The sequence below is a fragment of the Myotis daubentonii genome, chromosome 12 (assembly GCF_963259705.1).
Source record: "Myotis daubentonii chromosome 12, mMyoDau2.1, whole genome shotgun sequence".
In the NCBI taxonomy this organism is placed as follows: Eukaryota; Metazoa; Chordata; class Mammalia; order Chiroptera; family Vespertilionidae; genus Myotis; species Myotis daubentonii.
Window position 1 is genome coordinate 39,634,184 of NC_081851.1, and position 16,805 is coordinate 39,650,988.

Here is a 16,805-nt window from a genome sequence, read left to right on the forward strand (position 1 = left end):
CTCGCATTTCCTCCTTCCCCGCTCCGCCCCCACCCCATCCTCCCCGGACACCCGCCTCCAGCCACGTGACAGGAAGGGCTTCGCCACGCAACGTCACCGACGTCCGCGACCCCGCCCCTGCCCTAGCCCCGCCCCTCACGCAGGGGGGCGGTGGCGGAGGGGCGAACGCGTCGGCGCGCTCCGCGCTCCCCAACCAGAGCTCGCCGAGCGCCGCGGCCGCCGCCGCCGCCGCCGAGCCGCGCGGGTGCCCGGATGTGCGGCGCTCGCGGAAGCCCCGCCCCCGCCGCCGGCTCCGCGCGCCCCCGCCCTCCGCCCCTCTGCGCGCTGCTTTCCCCTCCCTCTCCCGCCCTCCCCCTTTTTCGTGCCTGGAGGTTGCGGGTCAGCGAGAGCCACTGCAGTGAGTCCGTCACGGCTCCGGCGTGAGCTTGAGCGCGAAGCTACAGCCCGGGAGCCGCCTGGCCCTCGCCTCCATCTCCCGCGCCTCTCCGCCTCGACCCCTGCTCGCCGCTTCTCCTCCCGCTCTTTCGGTTCCTGAATCTCGACCTTAATTTTTCTTCTCCCCCGCCCGCTCCCGCGTGCCCAGTCACCCCGTCGGCGCGGGCCCCGCGGCGCCGCCTCCCCTCCCCCAGCCCGCACCCCCTCCCCCGCGGGTGTCCCGAGGGCCGCAGCCGCCCCAGCCGAGTGCAGCTGGGCCGCCACCGCCGCCGCTTCCTGCGGGAGCCCGTCTGAGCGCCGACACTCTCCTCCGTCCGAGCCAGCCGCCGCCCGCCCGCCAGCAAAATGGTGAGACCTTCGCTTCCCCCGTGCACCAGCCCTCCCCCGCGCGCTGCGTCCAGGGGCGGGGGCGGAGGCGAACCCCGACGCCCCCGGCGGGCTTCCCCCGCTGGAAAATTCGAGACCCGGCCGGGCTACTGCCGCGGCGGGTCCGAGAGCCCTGGGCGGCCCCGGGGGCGTCGGGCCGGTGCTCGGCGGCGCCCCTGCCCTCGCGGCCGCCGGGTTCCGCCTCTGCCTCGACCCCCACCCGCTCCGGCCGTCGGCCTGGAGCCGCCCCCGGGCCGCCCCTTGGGACTCGGGGCGGCCCCTCCTCCAGGTGGAGCCCCCGGCCGCCCCCAGACTCTCTCCAGTCCGGGCTCTTCCGAAATCCGGCGGAAAGAAAATATGACAAATGGCTCTTTATATAAGACTTGCTTTCTCTCCGGGGCTGCGCCCGCTCCCACTCCCACTCCATTTTCGAGCAGGAGCCTCCCTCGGCAGCCATCCTGCCGCCCGCTTCCCCCTCTGCTGTCGGTGCGGGTTCCGCCGCCGGGAGCCGCCGTGCGGGGCTGCTCCCTCGGCGGCCGGTCTCCGCCTGGCGGGCCGGGAAGGGCCGACCAAGGTGCCGATTCACGGCCGCAGACCCGGACTCCGTCTTCGCTAAATGGGGATGCTGTCTTTTTTACGCTTTCTTCCTGCCCAGGGTTTTTGTTGTTGTTGGTGGTGGTTTTTTTTTTCGTTTTCTTTGTTGCCTCGTCAAGTCCCTCTCCCTCTCTCTCTCTCTCTCTCTCTCTCGGTGGTTGTTTTTGAATCATGGCGATTTAAATTTGTCTTTCCTTACCCTCACAGTCATCCCGAGGTAGAACTCCCTGCTGTAGTGTTTCCAGCCGACGCTAGGGGTGTGTCTCCCCGCCGCTGTCACCGCGGCCGAGAAATCCACGACGCCCTGTTAGCCCGTTACCGGTCCTCTGGCCCCGACCCGGGCGGCCGGTGTCGTTGCCTTTTGTCATCAGGGGTTGTGTACCGGGCGGCCGTGGCTCGCCGAGCTCCCCCGGGTGCATCCGAGAGTCGAGCCTGTGATTTGGTTGGCGAATGCTTTTTCCAAAAGTCTCTCCCCAATTTGGCAGAAGGTTTTCAGAAGGATGTGGGGTGGTAATGTCTTGCACCTTTTCGTGGTCATTGCGTTTCACCCTGTGTGCAGAATTTCGGTAGCGTTTCAAAATAGAGTGATGGGTGAGTGAAGACGTTCTGTGGATTGCAACGTGTAAACTCCATTTGGCGTGATTGGGTGAGAAGAAAGTGACGTTAGAATAGTCAAGTAAGTCAGCTTTTATTTAAAATACAGGTCAAGTGATTTAAGTTCATTTACTAGCTACCTTAAAGTCCAACCTAGGAGCGGACTTAATACATGGTCAGTGATGTTGATACGCATAAACTTTTCCCTGCCAACTTGGGAGGCGTCTCGGGCAACTTTGGTCCCAAGAATAACAAAAAATGTAGGCTTTCCAGGTTGTTACAGAAAACATCTTCGTTCAGTCATTCATATACAACTTGCTTATACATGTATTTTACTCAAAAGTCAGGATCTTGAAGATCTTTGTGGATTGCAGGGAATACTTTTATCTGTATTTATAAACTAAATTTTCAGGAACAATCATCTAGCCTTTTGTTGTTTGTACATTATATAGCAGAATGATCTAGTTTGCAAGTGTTTTTCTTTCTTGTAGTGTATTCCCCTAACAACCTCCCCACTCCCACTTGCTGAATTTGGGAAATCATCTTTTAGCTCTTAAATTTTTATCTTCCCGGTACTCAGTGTTTTCTTATATTTTAAAAAGATTTTGAGATTTACCATACAGTATTGTTTTCTTCCAGGTCATCATTTCCCTCTTCTTTCAGGTTTTCTTTTCAGTATTTATTTTCTGATTACTTGGCTCTTTTTTCTACCATCCTTTCAATATTATCTTAGGATCTACATTACTTGTTTTGACAGTGGCTTCCCAACTTTAGTATTATTTTGGTCAGTTGACCACAGCACTGGTTTCAGAGTGGCAAGGCCAAGTAACTATAGCTCAGCTCTGCCATATGGGATATTGATTAACTCGAATGAATTGGGCTTTGGAAGGATCTGGTTCATTTTCCTAGCATACAATTTTGAAAATTTTCACTCCCTTTTGAAAATCTTTATAACTCTTACTGAGTATCATGAACATTTACATTTTTGTCAACATTTTAATTTATGAATTAATTTATGAGTATCAGTGATTAAGTAAGGGGAAGGTAAAAGGCTTATTAGGTTAGATTGAAACAGTTAAGAATCTTGACAGGTATTAATTTTAGTTGCTGTCTTAAAAGTACTGTACTTTTTCTTCTGAAAATTAAACCTCTAATTGAGTTTCATTTTTTTATTTTTTAAATCCTTACCTGAGGATATGTTGTGGTGTTTATTTTGTTTAATTTTAGAGAGAGAGAGAGGGAGAGAGAGAGAGAGAGAGAGAGAGAGAGAGAGAGAGAGAGAAAGAGAAAGAAAGAAACATCAAGTGGTTGCCCTGACTGGGAATCAAACCTGCAACCTTTTTTTTCTTTGGTGTATGGGACTACACTCCAACCAGCTGAGCCACCCAGCCAGGGCTCTATTTGAGTTTTAAACTGCTGAGCACTTGGGGAGGAATAGTGATTATGTATCTGACTACAAAACAATGAGTACTGACCTCCTGGGAATTTCCCCCAAATCACTAAGGGTCAGTTGCCTTTGCTAAAATAAATAAATAAATAGATGTTATTGAAATAAACATATATCTTCACAATTCTCTAGGTAGGCATGTATAGTTTTAGAGTACTTAAATGTTACATGTAAAGTAATGGATAAAGAATAAAAATAATCAAATAGAAGAATGTTTAGGTCGCTGTGATTAAAAACAGTCTCTGAGTAATTTTTAAAGGAGTAAATTTTGTAGAGGCATTTTAAGAAACCTCCTTAACTTTTCACATATCAGAAATAGTTTTTACTATGTGCTTAGTATAATTTAGAAATATGACCAGGCTTTTTATGTCTGTTCTTATTAGACTGGGTAATATGAATTTTGTTTTGGATGAATATATGAACCTAGTGCATAAGTAATTTGCTACTTTAAATTTTGTTACCTAGAGCAACCTTGCATATAATAATGATCTTATGACTTTGTGTTTTTTACCTGTTCATTAAAATTATTGCCATGATACATAAATAGAATTTAAAACACACTTATTGCTGTTTACATTAACTGTACTTAGAATTGTACATCACATAGTCTATCTAGTTCAGATTCTCTGACAAAGAAAGAATAATCATAAAAAAAATCAACATGTCTTATGGCCAGCAGAATTAAAATTCACATCAGTCATGAGGAAAAAATTTCTCCACTCATGTTTAATATTCTCATCATAGTGGATGAAAAAATTAAAAAGGCTCAGAGGTCAAGGTAAAGAAGCTGACTTAAGGGTAGGTCAGTAACCATGGGGGACAGACCACTGTTGGAGGACCAGGCATCTGTCATAGATAGTAAGGCAAGCAAAAGCACAAAGCTGTATAAGGAAGTCAGCTTGGGCCAGAAGGATTAAGCGAGTTAAACAGACTATGGGCCCAGAATCTGGGCAAGCATAAGGGATTCAGTCATCCTATATAATAAAAGGCTAATATGCAAATAGACCGTACAGTGAAATGATGTATCTGTATGATGCACACTGACCACCAGGGGGCAGACTGCTCAGCCAGAAGCCTTGCTCATGGCTGGCAAGAGCCTCTCCCGCCTCTGCGGCAGTGCTAAGGACCCCTCGGGGAATAACTGCCTGCCGGCTTAGGGGAGTGAGAGGGTGCAGCAGGGCTGAGGGACACCCCCCCCCCCCCAATGCATGAATGTCATGCACCGTGCCTCTAGTATTAACAAATATTTGCAGATTTTGTCTGTTGTTCACTGGTTATTGTGCTTGGGTGTAGAGAGTTGTAAATTGATTAAGGCAGGTTTCCTACCTTCATTTATGTAGAGAACATAAGGCAAATGTCAGTAGATGTGAAAAAAGTTAGCATGAGCGATCATATGAATATATACACAAAGCCCAATAGAAATTGAGGAAAAAGCAAGATCAGTTTCATCTGGGGTTAAGGAAAGTTTTATGAAGGAGGTGACAATTGAGCTGGGTCTGAAATGATTATTGGGATTGCAGTAGGCAGAGTTGGAGGCGGCTAGGAAAAGACTCTTAAAATCCTGGAGATAGGAACAGACAACATATTTGGAACACTGATTCTCAAAATGTGGTTCCTGGACCAACAGCATCAGCAGCATCTGGGAACTTGTTAGGCTCTGCACTAGAACAACTGAATTTAAACTTGGAATGGTGCCAAGCAGTATAGATGTTAAAGATCTTTCAGGTAATCCTGATACATGCTAAATTTTGAGAGCCACTACTTAGAGGATAGCATTTAAATACAATTTGAGTATATTTTATGTTTGTACTGACAATGTAAACATAAGACTTAATTGTAATTTCCAGAGAACTTAAGTAGAGTAAATAAACTAAACATGGGTGCTGTAAAAGCACATGTCAGGGGAGAGACTTAATGTAAACTGGGGTGGGGATGGAGCAGGGAGGTGAATGTCACTCAAAGAAAGCTTCTCTAGAAGAGATGGTGTCTGAGCTGAGTTTTAAAATGATGATTATTTAGCCAGTGGGAAACTTGGCTCTAGATGAGAGTTTGATGTTTAAAGTCATGAAGGCTTAAGATATTCAAGCCTGTTCAGCATGGCTGGAGAGTAAGGGTTTAGGGTAGAAGGGAGAGGTGGGTCAGGTAAATTGAGTCAAGATCTGGGGGAGAGGTTTGCATGTCCTATGAAGAAATTTACATTTTTCCCTTAAAGGCTGTGGGAAGCTATTATTTTTAAGCAGGCGAATGACATTATCACATTACAGTAGTTTCTCCCCTTTCCCCAGGGGGATACTGTACAAGATCCCTAGTGGATTCCTGAAACCACAGAGAGTACTGAACCCTATATACCTAAGTTATGTGAATGTGGTCTCTCACATACAACCAAGACTGCTACTAAGTGACTAATGGACCGGTAGCGTATAAAGTGTGGACACTCTGGGCAAAGGGATGATTCACATCCTAGGAGGGAGGGAGTAAGACTGAGCAGGCTGGTGTGGCATTTATCACCCTACTCAGTATGGCACCCAACTTAAAACTTATGAACTGTTTGTTTCTGGAATTTTACATTGAATGTTTTTAGACGTTGATTCACCACAGGTAACTGAAATCAAGGAAAGAGAAATGTGGATGAGGGGAGACTACGGTACTTTTTTCGAGAGATCAGTTAGTTGGTCGTGTGGATAATAAAATAGGATAGATGAATCTGGACATGGGGATGACCAAGATATTATGGTAATTCATGTGAGAAATCAGGACTTGAAAGGAGGCAGTAACAGTGCATATGGAGTGGAGGTATGAGAGACATTTAGGAGATAGGAGATAGGACTTGGTGACTACTGGATTATGGGGAAGAAGAGGGGTGAATCCTGTTGTGGCTTCTGGCTTGGGTGATTGGATAGATGGTAGTGCCATGCATTCAGCAAATATTTATTGAGCATTTACTTCCATGGGAAGTGCTATTCCATCCTCAAGAAACTTCCAGTATGCTGTGATGACTGGATTTGGTAATTAACATTTAGAATGCGAAACATTCTAAGTTCAATGGGACAAGGTGCTGTGAAATATTAATAGTTCCTGCTGCATAGATACAATGGCCCAGGAGATAGCAGAAGGAACCTGATAGCCTAGCCATAGGAAGGAGCAACATGTTTGAGCAGTGATTCTCAAAATGTTGATCCTGAGCTGTTGATGTAGCATTAGCAGCATCTGGGACTTGTTAGAAATAACACTTTGTCTGCCTAGAAGATATAGGACAATGAAATTTGGGAGAGTGATGATTTCTATTTTGGACATGTTGAATTTAAAGTAGTCATAGGACATCTGAGTAGATATGGCCAACAGGTAACTGGCTATATCTGAAGCTAAGAAGAGAAATCTGGGCTTGGATTAAGGATTTGAGCATTGTCTTTGTATTTTTATTAGGTAGTAGTTGAAGCCATAAAACTGGATGACATCCTATAAAGAATATTAAATGAGAAGAGTGCAAACCTAGAAGAACATTGCATTAAAGAGTCAGGATGAGAAACATGTGAAGGCTGTCTGAGAATAAATAGCTAGAGGGATAGTTGGATAATTAGCAGAGTGATGTCAGATCTGAAGGAGTCAGCAGTGTCTAGATATTGCAGAGATGAGGAAAGAGGAGAACTTAAAAGTGTCTTTAGGAGGGATCAGGTAACTTTGGGAACAGTACAAAACACCCACACCATTTTGTACTGGTAGTAAGGAAAGCCAGGATGCTGTGAGTTGAGGAGTGGGTGGTGGTGGCCAGACGTTGAGTATAAACTGTTCCTTGAAGCTTTGACTACTAGGAGAGAAGATGAAAGCTACAGAATTTAGGTTTGAGTAATAATTTATTTGGAGATTAAGGGAACAAGCCAGGAAAGAAGGTGTAGTTGAAGATTCAGAGGGATAAAGATGGAATTACTGATAGTTTGAGCAAAAAGGCAGGAAGGCATATAACTCTTCTTAGACAAGATTTTTCTCATCTGTTAACATGAGGGAAGGAGATAAAAATGAAAGCTATTACAGAGGACATAATCTTTAAGACAGTAACTCAGTTAAGTTTTGGGTAATGAAAATAAGATTTCAAGGGAATTTAAACAAAATTGTCTTTGTCTTTTCATTGTTATATTCCAAATACTTGGTATATTATAGATGGTAAGTAGTGTTTGAAGAAGGAATTGTGAATGAATAAATAGAATAAAAGAGTAAGTTCTAATGAGACAGTGGAGGCAACGAGTATTTTTTTTGAAACATTTGTGAAGAAAGGAAAAAAGAAAAATTAAGTGGTTTACAGTTGGAGTAAGTTTTTTTTTTCTTAGTATAGGCAATATAGGTATTTAAAATTAGAAGAGAAGCCAGGAGAGGGAGCTGTAAGAAATGATTAATAGAATGAGCCCTAGAAGTGGTAGAAAGAGTGATAAAAGGAAAGGAGGGACTTCAAAAGAGGGCGGAAATCAGGGTGAGGAGAGTAGGCCATAGCAACAAATATCTTATAAAATAAAGAGGTAATATGCAAATCGACCATCTCACCATCACAAGATGGCTGTCTACAACCAGGCCAGCAGAGGGGTTAGTGAGGGATGACCAAATGACTGAACAAGCAGGCTGCGTGGGGCAACCAGGCCAGCATGGGGGTTAGTGGGGAACGACCAAACAACTGAATGAGCAGGCTGCCTGGGGCGACCAGGCTGGTGGGAGGGCTGTTGGGGGCGACCAGGCCAGCAGGGGAGTGCAGTTGGGGGCAACCTGGCTGGCAGGGGGGTGTGCAGTTAGGGGCAATCAGGCCGGCGGGGGGGCATTTAGGGGTGACCAGGCAGGCAGGCAGGTGAGTGATTAGGAGCCAGCAGTCCAGGGATGTCCTGGATTGAAGAGGGTGCAGGCTGGGCTAAGGGGAACCACACCCCTCCCCCAGCACGAATTTTGTGCACTGGGCCACTAATGTTTTAATAATGGAGTTCATACCAGGTGGCCTAAATCACCTCAGTAACTTGAGATAGTTTAAGGCAAGATTAACTGCTAAAGTTGAGTTTGAGGCAAATGGGGTGAGATTTAGTATGGAAAAAGATAATATCAGTTTTGGGGAATTTGGTAGACAGGTAGCAGGGTATTAAGTAAATATTACTAAGCTAGAGGCCTGGTGCATGAATTTGTGCATGGGTGGTGTCCGGCCTGCCCACCCTGATGGGGGCCCATGGGGCCAGGCTGGCGGGGGGAGGGTCCACGAGTGGTTGGCCGGCCCCACCCCCAATCCGGGCCCGGATCAGGCTGGTTGGCTGCCACAGTGCATGTCATAGAACAGGTCATTCTGGTGGTCCCACTGTTTCGGTTGCTGGGCTTTTATATATTTAGATAGTAGGTGGACCAAGATGGGGACAGCAGTGGGTCAGTGACCTAGGAAATGAGTCTGGGAAACAGAAGTTTTAACAAGAAAAGAGCTTACTGCCCAGCCAGCGTGCCTCAGTAGTTGAGTGTCAACCTGTGAGCAAGGAGGTTTGCAGTTCGATTCCCAGTCAGGGCATATGCCTGGTTTTGGGCTTGATCCCCAGTGTGGGGCATGTAGGAGGCAGCCAATTGATGATTCTTTCTCATCGTTGATAGTTCTTTCTCTCTCTCTCCCTTCCTCTCTGAAATCAATAAAAGTATATTTTTAAAAAGAGCTCACTGCTTTGTCTTTGCTTTAGTAGCTTCTGAGCAAATTACATGGATCTAAAAGGAACCATTTTCTGAGTTCACGGGGAAACATACAATTGTAGATTGATATTGTTAAAACATTTTTAAAGTTCTTTAGGCACTATTCATTTGCTTTAAAAATTAAACCACATGCCCTAACCGGTTTGGCTCAGTGGATAGAGCGTCGGCCTGCGGACTGAAAGGTCCCAGGTTCGATTCCGGCTAAGGGTATGTACCTTGGTTGTGGGCACGTCCCCAGTGGGAGGTGTGCAGGAGGCAGCTGATTGATGTTTCTCTCTCATCGATGTTTCTCTCTATCCCTCTCCCTTCCTCTCTGTGAAAAATCAATAAAATATATTTTTTAAAAAATTAAACCACATTGAAAAGTGTAAAATGGAAAGTAAATCTTACCTGGTCACCCACTTGCCCTTGTATTGATCACTATTGTGTTTCTTGTATATTCTTCCCTAAAGGGAGTTGTTGTTTTTTCTCTCCCTTTTTTTTAAAACCTTTCTCTGTGTGTGGATTTATTAACCTTTTTATAATTTAGTTTTTATTTAAAAAATTACAAAAGGTCAGACTTGCAGGTTTTAATGATGCCATGCTCTAGTTTTCTCATTACAGTCAGTTTATTTCAAGGTTTTTAATTGTATTTCAAATGTAAGCATTAAGTCAAAAACAATTGAGCATAATTTTTCTAATCAGGTAACAGTTTCATAATGATTGAAGTTGGTACTTTAAAAAGGGTCTGTACTATAACAGTATCCTTATGAAAATACTGATAAGGACAATAACATTTTACTAAAACATTGTACTTTTTTCACTTATAACCTTACTAAGCATTAACTACATGGGTAACATTTTCTGAATATAAAAAGGAAACAACCTCACAAGTGTAGTAGATAAAGCATCTATTTTATTTCAAGTTTGCCAGATTAAAGCTTCTTCCTCACTTTTAACCTTCCAAATAATTATTTTCTTCAACAGCCTACAGCTACTCTCTCCCTTTCTGTGTTTTCTCCTTGGACTTCCTCTTTGTGGTCATGAGTTTGACAATATAATTCAAGCTAATGTATACATCTGGCCCAGGAATAAAGTTTTGAAATGAAATGTGACTGAAATATGTTTCTGTGTTTGTCTTTGGTTTTTATAAACATTTGAAGATTTCTATAGGAAATCCTTTAAAATTTAGCACTGATAATTCAACAAGTTATAGGTTTTTATGGGTTATTTCCTCAGAGGTTTTGTTTGTTTGTCAGTTATAGCCTTTTCTCAAGAGAATCATAAAGAGGGCCATGCTAATAGTCCTATTGCTATCCCAAAAACATTTCTGTAAATGAATTACCACTTTGACTTGTTTTTCTGGTAGCATTATTAAATTCATCTGTGCTCTAGCCAGGTCTCTTGTGTTTTGTAAACAATACAGAGTATTTATTTTTATTTGCATGTTAGTTTTAGGCATATATTTTAACACCTAGCCACAAGAGAATGAAGCACAGCAACCCACAAAAGGATCAAACCTTTACCATTAGCCTTGTTAGAACTATTAGCATTTAAAAAATATATTGTTAAAATTGATTTTTAGAGGTAGAGGGGAAGAGAAAAGTATCGACGTGAGAGTGAGGAATGGCTCCGCTGCCTCCTGGACATTCCCTACTGGGGAGTGAACCTAAAACCTGGCACATGTCCTGACCAAGAATCAAACCAGCAACCTTTCAGTGCATAGGACAACACCCAACTAACTGAGTTACACTTCCCAGGGAATATTAGCATTTTTATCCTTTTTTAAAAACAAATATTTATTGACTTTTACAGAGAGGAAGGGAGAGGGATAGAGAAGTAGAAACATTAATGAGAGAGAAACATGGATCAGCTGCCTCCTGCATGCCCCCTACTAGGGATTGAGCCCATAACCAAGGTACATGCCCTTGACTGGAATCGAACTCAGGACCCTTCAGTCTGCCTAACATGAGGGACTTGTGAGGCACTCCAATATAGCCCTTGTAATAAGTGGATTAAAAAACTGGTACATCTACACAATGGAATACTATGCTGTGGTAAAAAAGAAGGCATTCTTACCATTTGCCTCACCCTCCTGGTGTCTGTGTCCATTGGTTAGGCTTATATGCATGCATACAAGTCCTTTGGTTGATCTCTCCCCCTGACCTCCACCCTCCCCTACTTTCCCTCTGAGGTTTGATGGTCTGATTGATGCTTCTCTGTCTCTGGATCTGTTTTGTTCATCAGTTTATGTTGTTCATTATATTCCACAAATGAGTGAGATCATGTGATATTTATCTTTCTCTGACTGGCTTATTTCACTTAGCGTAATGCTCTCCAGTTCCATCCATGCTGTTGCAAATGGTAAGAATTCCTTCTTTCTTACTGCAGCATAGTATTCCACTGTGTAGATGTGCCACAGTTTTTTAATCCACTCATTGCAAGGGCTATATTGGAGTGCTTCACAACTTCCTCATGTTAGGCCACTGTATGTGCCTTTTTATGTCTTTGTAGCACATGATTAATCAGTTTGTAGGTGTTTGGTTGTTATCTGTCTTCCCATGATTTAATGTGAGCTTGCTGAAAGTGGGCCTTAGTTGTATTGTTCTTTACTCTTATTCTAGAATATATCCCCTGCTGCCAGCATAGGCCTCTCTATATAATAGTAATTGTTTGTTTATTCTCACAGTTTCATTACATCGTATGTACTGATGATTCATATTTTGAGCCCATATCATTCTCTTCTGCTTCAGTCCATGGATCACATTTTTTACTGGATTTTTATCTAAATAAGGGTATCTGTAAGAAACCAAACTCAACATAACTAAAATTACATTCATTATTGTCTTCTTACTAGTGCTTCATCATTCTCTAGTTTTTCTTAATGGAAACCCTATCTATCCATTTACTCCTATCTGGGAACCTGGCATTCCTTTTTCTCCCCTTTACTACTACCTAAATCTTTATTGATTGATTTCAGAGAGGAAGGGAGAGGGAGAGAGAGAGAGAAACATCAATGATGAGAGAGAATCATTGATTGGCTGCCTTCTACACACCCCACACTGGGCATGTTCCTTGAACAGGAATTGAACCATGACCTCCTGGTTCACAGGTCGATGCTTAACCACTGAGCCATGCTGGCCAGGCACTAGTACCTAAGTTGTAAGCCAGTGATGGCGAACCGTTTGAGCTCGGCGTGTCACCATTTTGAAAAACCCTAACTTAACTTTGGTGCCGTGTCACATATAGAAATTTTTTGGTATTTGCAACCATAGTAAAACAAAGACTTATATTTTTGATATTTATTTTATATATTTAAATGCCAATTAACAAAGAAAAATCAACCAAAAAAATGAGTTCGCGTGTCACCTCTGACACGCATGTCATAGGTTCGCCATCACTGTTGTAAGCAGTCATTAGTTGCAGTCTGTACTAAAAGAGTAAAACATAGAAACATAGCCTGCCTGGTGTGGTGGTGGGAGGCTCAGTTATTTACTTGAGGGACTTTTGAGACATTACAGTCTGGCTCACATAGTGTTGATGAAGAGGAAAATAAACGTATTTATAACGTTCCCAGCATCTTAGTGCTTCGTGCCATGAATTAGTAGCAGCTGAATCCAAAATATATTAACACAGTTGAAAGCAGTGAACTGAAGAATGCAGTACTTTATAATATCCATATAGCCTACATTTTTTCTAATTACTCAATTTGGCCATATATTAGTGTTAGAAAAATTAATTTCACAATTTCCTCAGATGTTTGTGCATTTTTCCTTTGTTTTTATAACTTAACTTGAAATACACCATATTCTTTTTCCTGATACTTTGATTGGTACCTTTAAAAAGTTCCATACTTAACGTCTTTCTCCAATTATTTAGACACTAGAATTCTATATGCCTATTGCATTAGCTTTCTAAAGTCTTCAAAAACTTCACACGTTTACTGAGACCTTTCCCCATACCCAAGTCAGCCCTAATACCACCCAGAAACTACCAACTTCATATTTTAGTGCTTATCGTTCCACAGATTTTTAAAATCCTCTTTCTATAAATAAAAATTGGTTCAAACTGCAAAAAAAAAAAGTTCCATACTTATTTAGTACATCTTTATGTTAATATGCTTATTAGGATTTTTGTTGATTTTGTTAGTACTCTGGTTACTGAGTTGCTTAGGTTTTGAGTGTCTGCTTCCATCTTTTTTCCTTAAGCCATGTTATTTTTAATGTTAAGAACATGAAGTTTTTTCAGGAACATAAGTATCATGTTATAGCAAACATGTCCTCTCATTTAGATGCCAACTGCCTCTTGAATCAGCTTCTTTATTCCCATTACCACTGGCATTGTTGCATTTCCATTTACTTCTCATCAGGACTGTTTCTATAACCTATTTAATGCTTTGGGTTTTTTTGCCTCCAGTTTCTTCCTTTTTCCTTCTATCCTTAGTATTAGCACCAGAGTTTTTCTTCTGAAGAGGAAATTTAGTGTCACTACTTTATTTAAGTCAGTGCTACTAGAATTAATATTCTAGAATTAAAAAGTTAAGCTCCTTTCATGGCACTCATGTTCTATTCCTTATTTCTGGCTATCCTTATGCTATATCCAAGTCATGTCACTTGGTTCTCAGATGCCTCATCCTTTTTTAAAAACCCACCTCTTCCAGGCAAGTAATAGCCATTTGTAAGTAAGTTATATAATAGTGCACCATACATTTCATTGTGTTTAATCGCCTTTCCTCCTAAACTGTGGGCTCCTTTAGAGCAGGGGATATGTTTTTATTCATCTTTGTAGAGCCAGTTCCTATTGTAGTGTCTCTCATGGAATTTAAATGTAAGTGATGGATGGGTGAGTAGACCCTTGTCCTGCTGGCTTGGGAAGCCAACAGAGGTGCAATTGAGTTAAGTTATATTTATCATTAGCACTGTAGGCAAAAATGACAAAACTGAAGCTGTCCTACTTCAGGCACATCGTGAGGATGGGGATTCTTTGAAAAAGATAATAATGCTGGGAAAAGTAGAAGGCATCAGGAAAAGAGGAAGGCCAAATAAGTGATGAATTACTTCCGTAAAAGCAGCCATAGGCCTGAGTCTGTATTAGAGCCATTATAAGGTGCAAGATTTATTCTGGTCACTGTGCTTGCCCAGTTTGAACCTAACATGTAGCAGCTTTTGAGCATTTTATTATTCGTTGTAATTAGTACTTTACTCATCAAATAGAGTTGTATAATGTCAAACAATTATTTAAGTGCTGAAAGAATACTGTAATCATTTTGTTGGTTATGTTGCTTTCAGTGAATTTTTTGATACCATGAGATATAATATGATGTGATGAAACATGTATGGAATATAGAATTGGAAGACACATATCAGAGTAACCTGCATCTATAAAATGGCCATAAGACTGTCTGATTTAGAGTTCTTGTGGGTATTGGGTAAGATAAAGTGCAAAATTCTGTTTAAATTTCTGAAAGTCAAACTACTAAAAAGCAATATGTAGTACTCTTGGCAGATCTAGAATTGATATACTTCATTCTAATTTCTGTGTAGCTAACAAAGTAGAAAATATGTCAATGTTTTGGGTGACAAGTAACAGAAACCCTCCCAAAAGTGGTCCAAAAATAGGGAATGTATTATTTCACAAAATGAGAAGCCCATAGCCAGAGTTGGTTCAGCTGTTCATCAATTTCATCAAGGACATAGGATTTGGTTTACTTTAAAGCTGGGCATATCAGGAGAGAGTTGATGCAATTTCATATACTAGCATCTGTCTGAAGAGATCACTTCCTCAAATTTCTCTTGGCTTTACAAAGATGAATGAAAACACATTCTTAATATCCACACCAAAAAAAAAAAGAAAAGAAAAAAGGAAACAGTCTAAATGTCCATCAACTGATGAATGGATAAATAAATGTGATATACCCATATGAGGAAATAGTTTTTGGTAGTAAAAGGAAGAATTTTCTTATAAGTCTCATAGCAGGTTTTTCCTTAAGTCCAATTGTATTCTCCATGTGTTCTTGTATAACAAAAAAAGATAAAATTCCTTTCTCAGGCAGTTAAGTTTTTGTTTTGATTTTCAGTTTTATTGAGAAATAACTGACATATATCAGTATAAGTTTAAGTTATACAGTATGATGGTTTGATTACCACAGTAGGTTCAGTTAAAATCCATCCATTTCATGTAGGTACAATAAGAAATTTTTTTTCGTGTGATGAGAACTCCTAGAATTTACTTTATTAACTTTCCTATATGTCATATGGCAGTGTTAACTATAGTCATCATATTGTACATTACATCCTTTGTACTTACTTATTGCATAACTGGAAGTTTATACCTCCAGGGCAGTTAAGTTCTTAAAAACTGGTTCTAGCTTACAAGAGGTTAGGCCTTATAGAAAGTAGTAAAAACCTCTTCAGTGTTTTATTTCATACTTTGCACAATATTTTATTTGGTACGCTGATGGGATTGTAGGTACTGAAAATTACATTTGGTGTCTGACGGTATACTTTATACTGTACCTCTTCCCTCACCAGTTCATAGCTATTACCCTTGTATTGTCTGTCTTTTCACAAAAAGTATTTTCTGTACCAGGTTAACCATAACCAAAATTCTGCTACCGTTCAAAGGATATCATCTCCCATGCAGCCCCTTTAATTGGGCGAAGTCTGCTCATTTTAAGTTAGGGGTGGGTGGGAGTTGTTGGCATTGTGATAGATTAGGAGTTGGGAAACTTTTTCTGTAAAGGGCCAGATAACAAATATTTTAGGCTTTGTGGGCCATACAGTCTTTTGCAAAGTCTCACCTCTAGCATTGTAGCTTGAAGCAGCTATAGACAGTACTATATAACAAAATGCTAATATGAAAATCAACCAAATGTGGAATGACTGGTCACTATGACGCGCACTGACCACCAGGGGGCAGATGCTCAACACAGGAGCTGTCCCCTGGTGGTCAATGCATTCCCACAAAGGGAGCGCTGCTCAGCCAGAAGCCAGGCTCATGGCTGGCGAGCGCAGCGGTGGTGGCAGGAGCCTCTCCCACCTCCAGGATAGCGCTAAGAATGTTCAACTGCTGGCTTAGGCCTGCTCCCCACAGCCCTTGGCAGTCGGACATCCCCTGGGGGCTCCTGGACTGTGAGAGGGCGCAAGCTGGGCTGAGGCATGCGTGCCCGCCCCCCCAACCCCCAGTGCATAAATTTTGTGCACCAGGCCTCTAGTATATAAATAAACAAGCTGTGGCTGTGTTCCAATAAAACTTAAATTTACAAACACAGGTGGCAAATTGTTTCTAAAAGCACAGACAACAAAAGATTAAAAATAAATTGAACGTCACCAAAAATTCACAATTTAAGTACTTCAAAGGACACCAAAAAAATGAAAAGACACCCACAAAATGGAAGAAAATTTTTGAAAATCATAGATCTGATAAAGGACTTCTATTCAGAATCTATAATAATAAAAGCATAATATGCTAATTAGACCAGATGTCCTTCCAGACAAACTTCTCTGAAGCGGCGGGTGCCAAGCCCCTTGCATGAGTTTCATGCATCAGGACTCTAGTACAGTGGTTCTCAACCTTCCTAATGCCGCAACCCTTTAATACAGTCCCTCATGTTGTGGTGACCCCCAATTTCATTGTTACAAACTGAACATAATTAAAGCATAGTGATTAATCACAAAAACTATGTAATTATATATGT

The 16,805-nt window shown here is 42.0% G+C and overlaps 1 protein-coding gene across 2 annotated transcripts in view; it reads left to right on the plus strand.

Annotated features, from left to right (window-relative positions):
- The first annotated feature begins 336 nt into the window (after positions 1 to 336).
- The window catches only part of PPP3R1 (protein phosphatase 3 regulatory subunit B, alpha), a 63,566-nt gene continuing 47,097 nt past the window's right edge, over positions 337 to 16,805 (plus strand). The window contains exon 1 of one of the 2 annotated variants that reach the window (XM_059659598.1): positions 337 to 783. In XM_059659598.1, the coding sequence (XP_059515581.1) occupies positions 781 to 783 (3 nt within the window). In that variant the 5' untranslated portion in view covers positions 337 to 780. The remainder of the gene's footprint in view (positions 784 to 16,805) is intronic. The other variant, XM_059659599.1, reaches the window with a different exon arrangement.